The sequence below is a fragment of the Solanum lycopersicum genome, chromosome 4, assembly GCF_036512215.1.
Source record: "Solanum lycopersicum chromosome 4, SLM_r2.1".
Lineage (NCBI taxonomy): Eukaryota > Viridiplantae > Streptophyta > Magnoliopsida > Solanales > Solanaceae > Solanum > Solanum lycopersicum.
In genome coordinates, this window is record NC_090803.1 from 4,637,138 (window position 1) to 4,655,282 (window position 18,145).

The following is an 18,145-nucleotide window of genomic DNA, read 5'->3' on the forward strand; positions in this document are numbered from 1 at the left end:
ATTAGACAATCCAAAACTTTTTTCTGAAAGAAAAACGTATTTATGATAAGAAATCAGGGCAAATAAAACTCAACAGAAATGATCCCTTGAATCTTTTTGAGTTTAAAATCAAACTTTTAACATGTTAAAAAAAAATGAAAAACATAATTGAAAAATAGAAATTCGAATTGGTGACGTGAAGCTTAGTTAGCATTTGCTATTGCACTATCAATTTCTCCTTGACATTGAAGAGGTTCAAAATATATATAACTACAGAAATATACAAAGTATACCTTATATATACAGTTTAATTTTTTACCGGGGGTTCAATATAAGCTCTTCTCCTACTTTTTTTATTTATGAACTCTACAAACCTCTTTAGTGATCAGGATGTCAACCATATCGATAGTAGTGGTCCTTCTTTCATTGAATTGTCATTTGTTTTGACAATTTAAATTAGACTTTGCTTTACAAATAAACTTTTGGTCTTAATCAAACTAACTGATGAGTCAAGGACAGGTCAGAATGATCAATAGTTGCTTATAATTAGTTTCATTCGAGAATTTCATATTTTCTATCACTTTTTTCTATTAGTTCATTTTTTAAGTCCATTTAACCTCATTTCATTTCACTATATAGCCATGCTAGCAGATATTACGTGTCACCTCACATGATTCACCAATTTCACCGAAAACTCTCATTTGTTAAAGCAGAAGCACAATTGCTTCATTTTAACCAATCAACGTTATCTATGATGCGTGGATAGACACAAATAATAAATTTTGAATCGAAAAATTTTAAAAATTCAAATCACGAATCCATTTGAAAGCTAGTTATAACTTAGTCATATATACTTCTCTTCTTACTTGTTTTAAAAGTTCTAAATCCTAGCTTGGCACACTATGAAAGTGATGCATCTTTTCAAAAGAAGAAAAAAGAAAAGGTCTTAAAATCTTTAAAGCCCTCACATTTAGTACCAACTTTTTCAAGAACAACAGTTAGCAAAATGACAAGAATGACTTACTGTAAAGCATCACAAATTATAAAAGACTTTTTTCTTTTTTTCTTGTCAATGACTCATACAACCATTTAACTTTACCAATATATCCCTCAACAACTTAAATTAAAAATAATTGATAAGCATATAATACATGTATAATTCATATATAATATGTGTATAATCAGTATAAAGTTAGGTATAGAGACTAACATGGGCAAATATCACTATTAGAAAAGATTTTCTTTTCCTTCGTAAATTAGCGTATCGAATCAGCCTACTAAAAAGAATTGAATCAATTTTTTTTTATGTAAACAGTGCATCATTTTTTCACTGATTTAATTAAAATATTTGAGGAAACAGATACTAAAACGTGCATCTTAAATTTATTTTAAATAAATTTAAGAAAAAATAAACGGTGATAAATAACCCCTCAATTTTGGTAGCTTATTGCACTGTCTTTTATTTGAGTGGGGAAAAATGCAATCTTTTTTCAGTTTTCTTGTCTCTCATAAAGAGAAACAGAATTTTCTGATTAATTCATTTTGATTTTTTTGATCTTTTATCAAAAAAGAAGTAAGTAACAGATTTTCTAATTTCAGTTCAATTGGATTTCTTACTGAGAAAGGAAATTATATTAAAGTTTTTTTTTCTTCATTTTATACGTGGTCCAAAAATGCAATAATAAAAAGTTTATGTACTCTTCATGAACCAAAAGTATAATATATAGGGCCGTTTGGATGGGCTTAATAAAAACAGTTTTAAAAAAGTACTTTTAAAAGTGCTGAAACTTATTTTTAAAATAAACAGTTATGCGTTTGGATAAAAGTGCTAAAATAGTTATGTCAAACGTGAAAAGGGAAAAATGGAAGAAAGAAATGTTAGGGTTATATAGGTAATTTGGAGATTGTATAAAAATATTAAGCGCAAAAAGATAAAAATGTGGTCAACTTAAAACAACTTATAAGCTAAAAAAAATAGCACCCCTACCCCAGCTTTTAACTTTTGGCTTAAAATAAGTTTTTTTTAAACTTAAAATAAGTTATTTTGAGTATTGCCAAACAGTCAAATAAGTCAAAAACCAGCTTTTAAGTCAGTTTGACCAGTTTTTAAGCTGAGCCCTCTTAATTTTAGTGGACCATACCTACTATTGCAAAAATCAAAGTTCCACTATATAAAAGATACTAAGCTAAATATAGGATTTAACTAACTAATATTTCTATATTGAACCATGCATAGGTTAGGTATCTTAAAAAAATTGCATTTTTATTCATCACAAAATTGTACAATAAGTAGTATGGTTTGGCTTAATAGAAGTTGAGAAGAGGGAAAGTGTGAACTATATTTTTTTCCAATTTGATGTATATATGAAAAGTTGCAATAAAGTTTATTTTAAGGGTAAGGAAATGTGAGGATGAATTTAAGCTTGACACTTATTACGTTATAAGTTAAGTGACCTAACACGTGTTATGTCGTAAATAACAATCATTTTTGAATAAATTAAAAAAAATAGCAATTACAATTTATTTAGTTAATCGACATGTTATGATTATAGCTCCAAATATAAATAAATAACATGTTTATGCTCTAAATGTGAGTTAGACAACTAACCAATTGATAATAAATTGAATCTATTTGAATAAAACAAATTTATATTAGTTGTTTCTCAGGGTATTTAAATGCACGTTTAACACCATCTTATTGTCTTCATATTAAAGAGGAGCTACATCAAAATTTTATTTATTATTTCGAGGTTTAAATATATCATTATTTACATTATATGATCACACAATTATTAAGATACTCAATGAATATATGTATGGTATCTACTAATTAGTAAAACTTTAGAATTTTTAGTAAAACTTTTAGTTGTTTGATGAATCATACAAATAAGTTCTAATTTTACATTTAGATTTTTTAAAAAGAAAAAGTACTTTGATCCATTAATTTTTTAAAGAATATTTCCTTAATCTAATTTTTAAAGCTTTTTACTCTTGAAATATTAAAAATATCAATAGATATGGTTATGGATAGATTTTAGTAGTAATATAATTTAACCAATTGAATGACCTTTATAGTCTTTTCTAAGGCCTCAAATTTAATATTTGAGAAGAGATATTTAGTTGAAGCATCTAAACGCATTTTGACCTACTTGATCTATCTTTTATAAAGTCAAAAATATTTTATTTTAAAGAGTTGAGTTGTTTGACCCATTTTTTTTTAAAAAAAGAAAAAGCAGTTATATTTGATATAGTAATTAATAGTAATAGAAATAGTTTTCAGAAGTTGAAAAAAATTACATTCTTTAGAGAAATACTCTTTAAAAATTCAATTACATAAAAATTGATGCTTTAGTATTGATAAAATATATTTTACAAAACACTTATGATAAAAAAAAAATTCAGACTAAAATTTTTTAAGAAATTGAACAAAATACAACATAATAATCTCTATATATTATTTAATCATAACATAGTAATTATTATTTATTATTAATGAGGAACTTTCACAAATAGTCACTAAAATTACTTTAATTAGTACAGTTATAATTTGCTAATTACGATTCATAATTATATGTTAGAGGGAGGAGAGAGGCGAAGAGAGGACATAGAATGAAGAGATGCGATTGGATATATATATATGTCAAATTGTATATGTATATATAATTGAACATATGTAATTGATATACATATATATTTGTATATCTGACGAGCGAGATTGAGAAAGGATGAGAGAGGCGAGTGAGAGAGACCAGAGAGTGGAGAGAGGTGATTGCATTTGTATATCTATCATATAGTTGGTTTTGTATAAGTATAAATAAGGAGAAAGGTGTGTGAGAGAGAAAAAAAAAAGCGTACATAATTATAACTAAAATTAAATTATAAGTCATAATTAATTTAAAGTATAACTATGTATCCACGTAATTTTACCTTTATTAATCACAACACAACTAATTTGGATATCACTAATTTCAGGATATCTAATATGCAAAAAGTTGTATATAGGTAGCCTATCAAATGAATCCATTGATTAATAATTAGCTTAATATATGTGTAGTTGCTTTCAAACTTCTTTCCTACTTTATACAAAAAACAATAATAATCAAACTTCCCCATTAAGATAACAAGGTAGTAAAAGCTATATATATATATATTACAAAATAAAATAGTCGCACTCATTATTTTCAACTCAAATTTTGTAAATGTAGAAAAATTTCAAACACATTGTATTTTTAATAAAGTATGTAAAACTCAACCAACATCATGATTGAAGGAGTAAAACAAAGTTAACATGTTGAACTCGCGTGATTATTAACTAATAAAAACATGAAATTTCTTTTTTAGATTTATTTTTTAATTCGTTTAATTTTTTACGTAAATCTATTTATTGTTCCTTGAGGTAATCTAAGTTATTTTCTGTCTTACTAAAAAGTTGTTTTTATTTATTTTGTGTTTCTTCTTGTTCACTTAATATTTTTATAATTTTGTTGTTTGATTCTTTTGTTTTTCACTGAGATTGATTATCAAATCTATTAAAGTATTATATTGAGCTGTCTAAGAATGAAGCGTAAAAATACAGTTGAAAGAATATATGGAAAAAAAAATTTGAGGGACAATTATGTCTATCCATATGCTCATACATGCACTAAAATCTCTTGCATTAAGGTGATAACACAATTTCTCATGTATTAGTAATGCATAACATAATATTAAATATAGTATGGATAATGCATAAGTATCTCCTCAATCTATGCTCGAAATTTTAGAGATACATTTATATTATACTAAGTTTTATTACTTTCTTAGAACTTTTTTTTAATAATTTTCTATTCCTTTTCGACCTACGTGGTATTATCTTGTGGGCCCAATACTGATTGATTTTTCTTTCAAGTTAGTGCTACGTAGGACAAAAAGGACAGAAAATTACTTATAAAATAAGTTCAAGAAAGTAATAGAATCTTAGCATACTATAAGTATTTTTGAAATTTTGAACATAGATTAAAGAGGTACTTATGCATTTTTCCAATATAATACATATAACTAATATATACATTAGCTATACATAAATATAAAAAAAATGTACCAAATAAAGTTATATATATGTATATCATATCAAACCCCTAAATTTGTGATCTTAAATCTAGTGGGAAAAAAAGAAGAAGAAAGAAGTCATGAAAAGAAAAAGAAAAATGAAAGCGCCATCTAAAATTGACTATTGTAGAATTGGATAATTCTAAAAAAGATGTTATATTCTTATTCTCACTTAAATCTATATAAATTCCTACTTATAAAGAATCTTTTTAATGCTACTCTTTAGGCATCAAATAAAAATAAAATAATATACAGAGTTTTAATTTATATAATAAGTTCTACGATTTCCGAAAAAAAAAAAAAGAAGCGGATCACTGCATAAGTTATTATCCACTCAGAACAGAAGCAACTTTTTTCTGATTTTCAAATAAAAGAATATTGCGAGTGAAAATGTATTACATAAAAAATTAAAGGATACTATCTTCTTTGTTTGAAATTTTAGAGAAATATTTATACTATATTAAGGTTCTATTAGCTTCTAAACTTATTTTATTAATAATTTTTTCAGTCTATATGGCACTATCTTGTGGATTCAATATTGATTGACTTTTTTTCAAGCTATTGCCACGTAGATCGAAAAAGAATTATAAAATTACTTATAAAATAAGTTCAGGCGATAATAGAACCTTAATATAGTATATGTGTCTCTGAAATTTCGAATTGAAGAAATATTTATACATTTTTCCAAAATTAAAGAAAAAACATGATATGCATTTTTTTTATCTAAAGATATCACTTAAACACAGTAAATTTATAAATGAAATCAGTTATGAAAAGTTAAAAATTACATGAATATATTAATAAATTCAATTGACATAAAAGTAATAAGACAATTTTCAGTTATTTTCTAATTTTTTTTTTCTGTTGTGACTTTTATGTCCTTTTATCTAAGGACATATCTTCGATAAGTTGAAAATGTGTCATATTTTAATTTCTATCTAATCGTGTTCTTTTCCTAATACTTATTCAACATCTCTCTTGCCTCTTTTCGATCTCTATATCTAATCTTTCACACCTTTATGCTGGGATCTGAAGCTTTCACGCTTTTTATTTTCACTGTCCAAACCATCGTAATCTCTCTTCCTTCATCTTCTCTGTCATAGAGATAGAGGTCATCTACACTTTATTTTCGATATCCTCATTCCTAAAGCTATTGCTCTTAGTATGCCCAAACTTTTATCTCAACATCCTCATTTTTTTCCATTTATATATCTTCTAAACATGTGATCAATTTTCTCTGACCAACACTTCGCCCTATATAACAAAATTGATCATACCACTATTTTATAAAACTTACATTGAAATGTTGATGATACCTTTTTGTTACAAAAAATATCAAATACAACCCTTCACTTTTGTTCATATCACATCAATACAATATATATTATCGATTTTCTTAGACTATCAACACAATATATATTATCGATTTTCTTAGACTAAAAATAATAAATAAAACGATAATTTTACTACAAATTTCCCACACACCATTTCTACAATAACACGTGTCAATAAATGCCAGCTTCAATTACACGTCATACTCCTAGTCATCATTTGTACATATTTTTCCTATTTTACCCTTCACCCCCAAAAATATAGCCTCTATATCCCTTCTCCTTATATTTGTCTTCCCCCACTCTTTCTCCTTCCATCTCTCTCCATTTTCCCCCACTCTCTCTCTCTCCCTATCCTAAAATATTCCCTCATTTTCAAATTTTGCTCAACAATTTCATTTCTAAGTCAAAGTTTTTGCCTTTGTCTTGGTGGATTTTGATCTAAAGTTTTCTTTTTTGAGGTTAATTTGTTGAAATCTTCGGATCTGTAACTGGGTTGTGAAGAATCTGTTTTTGGGGTTGTGGGAGTTGTTGATTTGGTGAAATTTTTGGATCTGAAAGTGGGTTTTGAAGAATTCGTTTCTGGCGTTGTGGGAATTTTGTATTGATTGACTTTTGGATTTCAAGTTCAGTTTTTTTTTCTCGATGTCGTCAACGTATTGGTGTTATAGATGCAATAGGTTTTACAGAGTATGGAGCGAGGAATCGATTACTTGTCCTGATTGTAACACGGGATTTGTTGAAGAAATTGAGGCTCCGACCCGATCCACGTTGTCCGGGTCACGGCGTCGGCGTTTCCCTCCGGCGGTGATGCAGACGGCAGCGCGGAGTACGGATCAGTCTCCAGCTTCGGGTTATGGTTCTGGGTCAAGTCCGGGTGTTCGTAGGAACAGGAGGAATACTGGTGACCGGTCGCCGTTTAATCCTGTGATAGTCCTTCGTGGTTCTACCAATGGAGGTGGTGCGGGAGGGGAAGGTGGAGGAGGCGGTGGAGGAGGGGGGTTTGAACTGTATTATGATGATGGAACCGGGTCGGGTTTGAGACCTTTACCTACGAGTATGTCTGAGTTTTTACTCGGGTCGGGTTTCGATAGGCTTTTGGATCAGCTAGCGCAGATTGAAGCTAATGGTATTGGAAGAATGGAGAATCCACCAGCTTCAAAAGCTGCAATTGAGTCATTGCCAACAATTGAGATAATTCATTCTCATATTGTTGCTGAATCTTGTTGTGCAGTTTGTAAAGAGGCATTTGAGTTAGGCACTGAGGCCCGCGAAATGCCCTGTAAACATTTATACCATTCAGATTGCATACTCCCATGGCTTTCGTTGCGCAATTCGTGTCCAGTCTGTAGGCATGAATTGCCCTCGGAGAGTCGGGATGTTGTCGATCCGAATAGAGCACCAAGCGAACAGAGTGAGCAGAGTGTAGCAACAAATAATGAGGTGGAAGAAGCTGTTGGATTGACAATATGGAGATTACCTGGTGGTGGATTTGCTGTTGGGAGGTTAGGTAGGAGAGGTGGGGAGAGAGCTCTTCCTGTTGTATTCACTGAAATGGATGGTGGTTTCAATAATAACAACAATAATGGAGTTCCAAGGAGGATTTCATGGGGTTCTAGAGGAAGCGAATCGCGACAAAGTGGTGGCTTTAGGAGGTTTTTTGGCAACTTGTTTTCGTGTTTCGGTGGTATTGGTTCATCAGGGTCAAGCTCTAGTTCAGATTCTAGGATAAATCAGAGCAGAAGTAGTTCAATGTCATCTGTCTTTCTTGCTACAGCAAGAAGGCGCAGAGGCTGGGGTTTCGAAGCTAATAATGGAGTTAGAAGATGGTAAATTGAGTACCGATGGACACGACAAGTTTTATCATCATTGTAAATACCCTGGAAGTGAATGCTGGCTCTTCAATGGCAAGCAAGAATTTATTTTTGATATTTATTAAGATGATATTTATGCAAATGAATTGAAGATCCTATAGCAGGGGAGGATGACATTGGAATATATTAGTGTAAGAATTGGCTCCCTGCAGTGTAATTCTTCCTTTTTATTCTTTTATCTGTTCCCTTTTAAGATTTAGTGTCTTTTAAATTCCGCCCCGATTGTTCGATAAATCTATTGGAACTAATGAAGCTTTACATGAATTCTCAGTTTCTTGTATCATGGCTTCTTTTTTACTTGGAAATTCAGGTACGTCCCACAATAGGGACCCTGCAATTAGTCTTGGCTTGATAGTTAAGAGACTTGCTTTTGATCATGTAATCAAATTGGTCATTGAAGCTTATAAATAGTATGTTGTTGTTCTTTTTAGCAGAATTCTCTTTTGTTCTCTACATTTTGATGTCATTACTAGATTTTTGAAAGCTATCTACTATCGTTGATGTTTTGGTGGTTCATATGATTAATACGATAAATGTTGAACTGTTGTATTCTTGGTGTTTCGGATTAGGAGGGAAGTTTTTAAAGTGGTGTCAACTCATAGGTGATAAACTCTTGTAAGCATCAGTTACAGGCTTACAGCATGGAAAGGTGAAATGAGGTCGAAATAGCAGGCCATGTTATTGTATACTCTGAGTCTGATGGTAACATAAATTAACCGACTGATAGATATGTTGATTTGCTTTTTGAAAGTTACAGGTTAATGATAAGTCAAAGTGATTTTGATTGATAAAATGAGCCTATGGCCCAAGGGGGTTAAATCTTGTGCAAAGTGGGAACCTAATAACTTTTTGATAGGTGTTACATAGGAATCCATCTGTTGATAAAAAAAAAGTGCTTTTCAGTGGTGAAATGCATGCTGATGTAGCTCTAGCCTTCTTGGCTAAGATTTTGTAGACGTGTATTCAATGAGGAAACTTCTTCAGGACAGAGGAGTGTTTCTAGCTCAATCTTCCTGGATATGAATTATAAGTGGAGCTGGGTTTCAATTAGAATACTTTGAAAAAGAGAAAAGAGGCTAAGTTGAAAGCGCACTAGCAACATTTTATTAGGATGGGACCTATAATAGTGTGGTGTGATTATCATTTCCGTTATTTCTTTCTCTATATTGCTTTGAAGTGTTTTTTCTTGAGCTAAGGGTGTATTGGAAACAGCTTCTCTACCACTACTAAGGTAGTGGCAAGGTCTATGTGCGCTCCACTTTGTGGGACTACGCTGGATATGTTGGTTGTTGTTCTGTAAAGTGATCCCATTTGGGATGCTGGCAGAAAACTAATTTGTAATGACAGGGTATAGCTAAACTCTGTGATCTCTCCATTTCCTATATATAGTTTATAATATGAGTGATTGTTCACGTTCTCCTTTGTTCAATTTCTTAAGGTGGAAATGGTAGGTTTCATGTATGGCTAGACGTGGACCATCAGCTGCTTTGATTAGTTATGAACTCGAGTGTGAAGTGGATTCGTAGCCGTATGATACATCTTTTGGCAGAAATGAGGCTTCCGAAAGACATTCTGTTTTGTAGCGAACAGACTGCCTAAATCTTGTACTATTTGTTATCGCTTATCTGGCAGATTGTCCGGCTATTAATTGATGTTTTCGTCTTATTCTTGGTGTGTAACGTTTGCTTGTATACTGAACCAAACGTGTTTGGCTCTTTCATTAGTGAGTTATATGCTAATGTAATTGTCGTTCGTGTTAACAGTCTGCACTATGCCATGTTATGACAAGAAACTGGGATTTTTGGGACATTTACACCTTTCATTTGGCCATCAAGTGGATCTGTCTCTTTTGAATGAAACATACAGAAGAATACATGGCTATTTGACAACAGTCTAATGAGTATTTTGGACCACTAGTTGGATTGTATTTTAAAGTTGTAGTTTGAGAACCGCAGCAAGCTCTTTTTATATTCTAAATTGGACCTGTATAGTATATGGGGTCATCTAGGCTGAGTGGGGTTGTAAATTGTACTCTGGTGATAAATAAAAAGAAAGTTTCTAATGGTGGAATGAATACTGTTAAGATGACATTGAAGAACCTCTGAGAAGAAGCCATGTGTTGGGGACAAATCTTCTTGGTTAAGAAAAGAAAAGAGGCTGGTTTATAGAGCACTTTAGTGATTTATTAGGATGGGGGACCTATTAGTCTAGTGGGGCACACACTTTAAGAGAGTGGCGTAGTGATCAGTAAAGTCGGTTCACCACTTTGATGTCTCAGACTTCATTGAACGGTCTTACCTGATACAAGTTGTTGGTTGGAGGTGAAGTGTTATGGTGGGGCAGTGAGTATGTTTTGGTGCATTACCTATCTGCTAAGAATAAGAATTAGTTCTTGTTTCAAGTGAAGAGTATGTGATTGATACAATATTTGTTTTTTAAAGTGATTCCATTGAGCATGGTGTTGTTGTTTAATAGTTTGTGATGACAGGTAATTTTTCCATATTCTGAGGGACCTGCTAGCCTGCTGTCTGCTTAGCTCAATTATATGTGGCCTCCATTGTCTTAATACACACTCAGGTTTGTTCATTTTTCTATGAGATTGTCATGGTATGTTTGATGTATTATAGTGGACCATGAGCTGTGGTTAATTGTATATAATCAAATTATAGTAGTGGAGATCATTTGAGGCTCTTTGCTAAAGGACAGAGATTACCAGAATGCTGATAAAAGAAAGGGAAGCGTAAGGCCGGATGTCGTTGAGCATTTGATTTTATATCTCCTTTAAGACTCAAAAGTCGTCGTTGGATGTTGTTTCGTTTTCTTGATATGGAAGAGGACGTTGGGGGTGCAAATCTTGCGTATATACACCATTATCAACTGCATCGCGTGCCTTGGCGTTTGTTTGAGTATGTTATGTTTGAAAAATAAGCTAGCATTGGACTTATTTTCAGTGTAACTATGGCATTTGGATGGGAAAAGGTTCATATAGGCAATACTGATAAAGTGAAGATTCATCTAGTCGACTTCAATTGACTTGATATCAACCATGGGCGACGTTAGGGAATTCATTCGACTCTCCTTTATTGAAAATTTGCGTTGCGTCTATGGTTAAAATTACTTATACGTTATATATGATATGTTGTTTGCGTTCACTTTTTTGTATTTTGAATTTTTATAATATTAATTCCCATCTCCCCATACAGGAGTTGTTCATTATAAACTAAAAAGTGGTTAGTTGATTAATGATGTTGTAAAATGGCATATAAATGATGAAAGACTATTCAAATTTTTGCTTAGGTTACATGAATCTAACATTCCACATAAAAACTAAAAAAAATTGACTTTCTAATCATATTGTTATTTATATAATTTGGTGAATAAACTCTTGTGAGGAATAAAAGATCTTTTGGACATTATAATCTTCATTTTGGTTATATAATCTCTGTTATTATTAGGAGCATAAATTAAACATCTATGGAATGACAAATCATATCAAAAAGTTTTGAGAACGTGTCATGTGATGACAACAAATTTAGTTTTCTTTCGGATTCTTACAGCTTGTTTTTGCTAATTAAATGGAAATTAAGGGCCTTAAATCATGGGATTTGTCTCTTCTTGGTAAACATTCCCAAGAATAAGTGGCTAATTTTTGGCATCTTAAAATTAATATTTTTGGACCACCACTTTTTTTGTTTCAATGAATAATAGGAAAAGCTTACTCTAATTTCATGACAGAATGATATTTATTCATATATTTATCAACTTTGTACTTTGGAACACAGTTTCGTCCATTGCCTTTTTTCAATAAAATTACAATTACTCTTATTTTTGTACATCGTTTCCCAAATGATGCCCAATATTTTTATTAGAGTCTGATTAATTCAGAAAGTACTATCTTCCAATGATTCTGTATAAGATGATAAGAAAACAAAGGGAATCTCATTGACCGTTAAAATGAGGCAAACCCATTTCAACCATTTTGGCTATCGTAATGGTAACTTATAACGATATGAAAGCTTAGAAATATCAAGCAAAAAAGCATATTTTGACACTAGTATATAGTATGTAAATATATTATAAATGCATGGGGATTTTACTTAGCTTTGCCCTTCCCCTTTCCTTTCTTTGCTTCAAGCTTGGCTTGGATACGAGCAGCTGCTGCGGCCTTAGCTTCTTCTCTCTTCTTCTTCTCTTCCTCCTTAGCTGCAGCTGCCGTTTCTCTTTGCTTCTTTAGTTCCCTGTTGCCGACCATTTGTTTGGTCGAAATTCCATTTAGTTGCTTCTTACAGAGAATAAAACCATGTTTTTCGAGCTAACAGAAAGAGAGAGATCACTTACTCCAGCCTAGCCCTTTCATCTGAAGCACTGCTGACACTAGAACCTTTACGTGGTCTACAAGCCACCAGCTCAACTTCAAAAACAAGGGTTGCCCTGTATTAAGATGTTTCAAACTCAAACAATTAGATTACCACAAAGAACACCATCCCACCCAGCTCGAAACATTGATCGTCTGTCTTGCTACCAATCAACGTCATGTTGCTTTAACATGCTAGGAGTGCTGGAATGACACGGAAGTTGGTCTTAGTGACTAGATGAGATTGAAATGCTAAAAAGTGTGCCCAGGTAAGGTGAAATCGATCTACAGAACCATAGGCTCCCAGTCCGGGTTAGAGTTTCGCCATTTAGTAGAGGGGCTTTATTTTGCACGGTTCAAAGTGGACCCCTGATCATTTTCCTAATATAGAAACATTGTCGTTTTTTCTCCCCTTTCTTAATACACGTACGAATGTTGGGATTAGGAGAAGCCGAGAATGAGCACGAATTCTCCTCTTCAGTTTAAACCTCATAATGGAGACAAATCCAAGATTTGAACTTAATGGTTTTAACTTAAGTTCTTAAAACTAAGCTTATCATACTCCCAAAATTGCGAATTGTAGTTTAATGTATGTTCGTTTTAGTGGTTTTGCATAAACATATCTATGTTCGGTGTCAATCGCACCTGAGGGTACTATCAGCTATTTTATGCCAAGAGACGCTTGCAGAATGTAAAAAAGATTTACAGGGTTAACTTACTCAGGGGGGATATCGGGCGGGGACCCAGCACTTCCATAGGCATACTCTGGCTTGCAGGTAATTACAGCTACTTCACCAACCTGGAAGATCAAATTATAAAAAGTTGAGCACTAATTTAAACTCAATGTACAACCACCGCAAGTTAAAGATATCGACCTTCATGGTCCTCAGTGCAACATCCCAAGCCTTAATAACAGAACCAGTGCCTATCTCAAAGGAGAAAATTGTATTGTCTTCACGGGTAGTATCAAATACTTCACCAGTATCAGCAAGAGTGCCTTCATAATGAACTGTTTTGTTACCAAAAAAACAAAAAGAAAAGATTAATATGCCGAATCTTGACTAAGATGTAGCTATTTCCACTACTACTAAAAAGAAATATACGCTATTTAGGAACTGAGAAAATGTGATTTTGAAGATGAGATAGCTGAAACAAGACAGATGGTACGGACAAATGGTCATTTTCAATATGGGGATCACAAAATAGAGTTCTTAGCTTAAATTACTTTTTCTTTATATGTTGCCAGAGGAGAATTTCACATGATTGTGATTATTTCTTAAACAAAAAGCATCTTCCATTATCACTAGTAGTGCATAGGTCAATCCAGGGACAAAATTACTTGGTTTTCTAATACAAAATATTGGTCGGTGTCTATTATCTCAGTCACAAGCATTAAGGAGTAACAAAAATTTAGAAGCTTATGTATATAAACATGTAATTTCCAGTTCACAAGTGGAAGAGCACACTTCAAGACTTCTTCAGGTAAAAAAAGGCCTCAGATTATGAGTTTTGTCTCAAACACAACTTTTCTCAAACAGATACGCTTGTCAAAATCTAATAATGATCACTCTCAAATTAGGGATGGTATAATATTACGGATTTTGAATTATCTGATGGACTTCATGACGATGGAAGTAGAATAGCTGGAGCTCCCAATTGAGGCCTAATTTATAGCAGTAACTGTATTAAATGTACTAACAATGACTTTTGAGGAATTATTGCTTCAAAATTCAGATCTTTACACCTCTTTTTATCCAATTAAGTCTCTGAATTATTCTTTCTTTGCCATAAACTACGTTCTTAAAGTATTTTAACCTCCAAATTTTAGAATAAAGAAGGCCTATTTGCTTTTCAACATCAGCATATCCCAGATCTTGAGTAGCTATACTTTCTCTATTTACCCCAATAAGTTAAGCAATATGTTTTGCTTTCCTCTTTGATGTTACAAGGAGCACCCATGCCTTGCAAAGGGGCAGTAACTACAACACTTTCCCCTTGCAAAGAATTGACATCTGTACACCCATGAAGTAATGGTATAGCCATCTTGTTCTCTTAAGGTTCTACGATTGTAGAGGTTGGATTATTTAAACAATGTTTGAGAGAGTGATTATTGAGCATACCAATGAAGGAAGACACAACATGTATTAGCAGTCTTAAACAGCATGGGTGAAGGATGTAATGGCATGAGAGCTATAGTTACACGGTAAAGGCTCATTATGCATTCAAGTGTTATCCTTATAACCATACAAGTAAACTGTTATAAGAATGTGCCGAAAAGTAAATGAGAAAGTGAATACAACACATACGGACAACACAAAACAGAAAGAATGTAGACATTTTATGTAAAATGTCAAAAGCAAGCTATGACCCATACCATCAACAAGAGGAAGACTCTCTGAGGGAGCAATAGCATCAGGTTTGGATCGTTGCACAATTTTTTTCATAACACCTCCATCTCCAGTCAAATCAATTGCATCACCCATGTTATTCAACTTTTCAGCAACCTGGCTGGTAAAGAACATCGACTCAAGTCATGAGCAAAGGATGTTATTCACATTATATAAGCAACTAACTGCATAAACCACACAAAAAAGGGGAAGGAAATGAATGGGAATGTTATGAGAAGGAAATAGTTAAAGAACAATTGTTTTTTTCGGGTAAACTGCATTATGGGAGAATTTTTTTTTTTGATAACCGAAAAATCTGTCTTTGACCCGCCCTCTGGACCAATCAGAGCCTTCTAAACTCGGTGGATAATGGGCCCATCCCTCTACCCTACTCCACTTAAATACCAAGCTTCGTTTTGCATAGTGTGGGGCTTGAACTTGCGACCTAAGCCACAAATCCTCCACCTTTTGTCACTCGAGCTAGGCCTTGGGGCACATTATACATCAAAGACGTATTTTTCACCAAATATGCAAATGTTCTAAAACTGAACCAGCTTTAAATCATCAAAAAGAAACTAGACCAGCATAATGAAGAATGGTAGGGCAAAAGAGAGAGCTCTGTAATACTTTATGTACGATTAATGGGCATGGCTGGAACTTTTGAACTGCAAAGTTTCCATATTTCTCTTGCCAAGCCTATAAGAACTAGACTACTAGTTTGACCAATAATTATTTCTTTCAGCATTTTTTAACTTTTCCCCTTTTAATAGTTATAACGTGGAATTAGTCGAGGTGCGTGAAAGCTGGCCCACACACCACGGTCATCAAAAAAAAATTATAACATGGATGTTCAGTAATGAGACTTCTTTTTCCTTTTTTGTTTGAATTTTTCATTTTAGATCATTCTTTCTGACCTCCAAAGAAACTCACAATCCTAGCAACAGACCGCGGATAAATTCTCAATGTGTACAAGGTCCATGCAGTCACATGGACACCTAGCTTTTGATGCAATCACGTGGACCCCTTCTCACCCATACATCCCACAATCTGACCCCCACTTCACAGCTAGCCATATAAGTGAAGACGAGTGGGAGTTCACAGCTCGGAATGTTTATATGATTAATATATAATCAAAATAAATAGGATTTATCACTACTGACAGCTAATTATATTGAAAAATCTTTTACGCAAGTCAATGGGGAAACTGAGATTTCGTTCTCTTTCCTTTTGGAATTCTCTCTCGTTTGCAGCCAATAATATGCCGACTCCAGGAGAGTTCATGTGCCTTGTTGCCCCGGATGATCAGCCCATTTTATATCATAACATTCCTTTTAGAAGAGTGCCGCCTTAAGTTGCCCCATTTTGGCACATAGACGCGGCTTTCTTAGAAAGGTTTTTTGGCAGCTCTCCGTCCACTCTCAAGGACGGTTCTTCTTCAACAAGTAAACCTAGAGATAATTACACAGATCTAAAGCCTCTACTTTGATACATGGAAACTCTGGAAGTGTTTTGCCAGCTGAAATTCACCAAGCATGCCATAGGCCTTCCTTTGTTGAAAAGTTGAAACATAATTTGAGAACTATACACGTCATTGTTTGAGCTATCAAGTGACCTGCACAAATGTCTCCTAATAATCTCATTTCTACAAAGTACGAATAGTACACCTAATATGTACTATCTAATACTACTATGCCACAATCCCCCAACTGGTTGAAGTCGGTTATATGACTCGCCCATATGCATTCTGATCTACATCTAACATTGACATGCCAAAAATATTTATCTTTTTACAGAGAAACCAACCATCAAATCTCTAACAGACAACAGGGGATTGAAAATTGGTTAGCCTTGTCAGAAGCAAAAGTTGGCACTGCAAGTTCACATGTAAACATAGACACAAACGAATCCAATATTCAAACTTTATGAGTTCAGCCTTTAAAATACTTAGCACTGAACTCATTGTATTTCTAAAATTATGAGATTCGACCTACTATCTGTTACAATTTGGTAAACTTTTACTAGGTTCAAATGAATTCGCAAGTAAAAGTAGCTACAATTTGAGCCAAATTGAACTTGGACTACACATAATTCAATTCACAGTGCAAAAACCTTGCAGCCAAATTAACAATTTGTATTCTACCATTAACAATATAATGCAAAAAAAATGTTAGGTTTTTCTTCTCATAAGACAAAAAGAGATAACTTACAGTTCAATTTCGCCGGAGATTAAAAAAATTAAACGGCAGAGGAAAGTTACTCCGGTGTCATCTGAAATTGGACGGCAAAATCAATCGGAATTCGGATCCCAAATTGGAATCCAATTGCTTGTTGTAAACGCAAACAAGCTAAAAGAGGAATATGGGCTTGAAATCCATAGGCCCAACTCACAATATTGCCAAACAAGGTAAAATTAAAGGGAAAATTTCATAATATGGCAAACGGATTTTATGAAATTATATTTTGTGGGTATAGTTTACATAATTACATTCCATGAGTATAGTTTAGTTTGTTAGGTGACTCTAAATTTGTATAAAACATTTTTTGTAATTAAATTTATACAAAAAATTATTTTTTCAATAAATGGTAACAGTATCACAAAAGATGATAACAATAATCTCATGATTTAAGCAAAACATTCAAAATCAAATATTTTCTCGAAAAAAGAATTTTAAAGCTATAGAAAGACAATACCAATTCAAAATCAAATATTTGAGAAATTGTATATAATTTTGATACAATATTTGTGTGTAACTGTTTTTGTGTTTTAAACTGTATATGACCATCATAATATGTATTTTTTGATTTTCTTTTAAGGCAATCTGTTTGTATACAATATTTTATTATATTCCTATTTTTTCTTTTGTATATATCTAGGAATTTGTAGAATGTACAATAATTTTGGTATATATATTACAATTATATATGTGCATCTGTGATTTCAAGTTTTTTTTTAAAAAAAAATATTAATGATTAAACTGATTGTATAATCTTCATTTGTTAATTGTATATATAGTAAGCTTGAAATCTGTTTCTACATTTGAGTGTATAACGTTTATATATACGATATTTTATTATGGTTCATAATTTTTTGTATAAATCGACGAATTTGTATAATGTATTATAATTTTGTAT

The 18,145-nt window shown here is 32.6% G+C and overlaps 2 protein-coding genes across 6 annotated transcripts; one reads left to right on the top strand and one right to left on the bottom strand.

The window, feature by feature from the left end:
• Positions 1-6,689: 6,689 nt before the first annotated feature.
• Positions 6,690-11,568, top strand: LOC101256865 (probable E3 ubiquitin-protein ligase RHC2A). 4 transcript variants are annotated; one of them, XM_069296437.1, is made up of 5 exons: positions 6,690-8,403; positions 9,485-9,620; positions 9,711-10,680; positions 10,761-10,849; positions 10,942-11,568. In XM_069296437.1, exon 1 carries the CDS (start codon positions 7,044-7,046, stop codon positions 8,229-8,231), a length of 1,188 nt encoding a protein of 395 aa, XP_069152538.1. In that variant the 5' UTR covers positions 6,690-7,043; the 3' UTR covers positions 8,232-8,403; positions 9,485-9,620; positions 9,711-10,680; positions 10,761-10,849; positions 10,942-11,568. The 4 variants fall into 4 exon arrangements, with proteins under 4 accessions (XP_069152538.1, XP_004236734.1, XP_010319254.1 ...); XM_010320952.4 differs by lacking the exons at positions 9,485-9,620; positions 9,711-10,680 and having other exon boundaries at positions 6,696-8,403; XM_004236686.5 differs by lacking the exons at positions 9,485-9,620; positions 10,761-10,849; positions 10,942-11,568 and having other exon boundaries at positions 9,711-10,032.
• A 428-nt stretch (positions 11,569-11,996) lies between these two features.
• Positions 11,997-17,414, bottom strand: FKBP20-1 (peptidyl-prolyl cis-trans isomerase FKBP20-1). Of its 2 annotated transcripts, none has more exons than XM_010320951.4 (6): positions 17,221-17,414; positions 15,001-15,130; positions 13,502-13,635; positions 13,346-13,425; positions 12,611-12,703; positions 11,997-12,510 (listed from the first exon to the last, which is right to left on the bottom strand). In XM_010320951.4, exons 2-6 carry the CDS (start codon positions 15,107-15,109, stop codon positions 12,366-12,368), a joined length of 561 nt encoding a protein of 186 aa, XP_010319253.1. In that variant the 5' UTR covers positions 15,110-15,130; positions 17,221-17,414; the 3' UTR covers positions 11,997-12,365. The 2 variants fall into 2 exon arrangements, with proteins under 2 accessions (XP_010319253.1, NP_001352868.1); NM_001365939.1 differs by having other exon boundaries at positions 12,042-12,510; positions 15,001-15,134; positions 17,221-17,348.
• Positions 17,415-18,145: the final 731 nt, after the last annotated feature.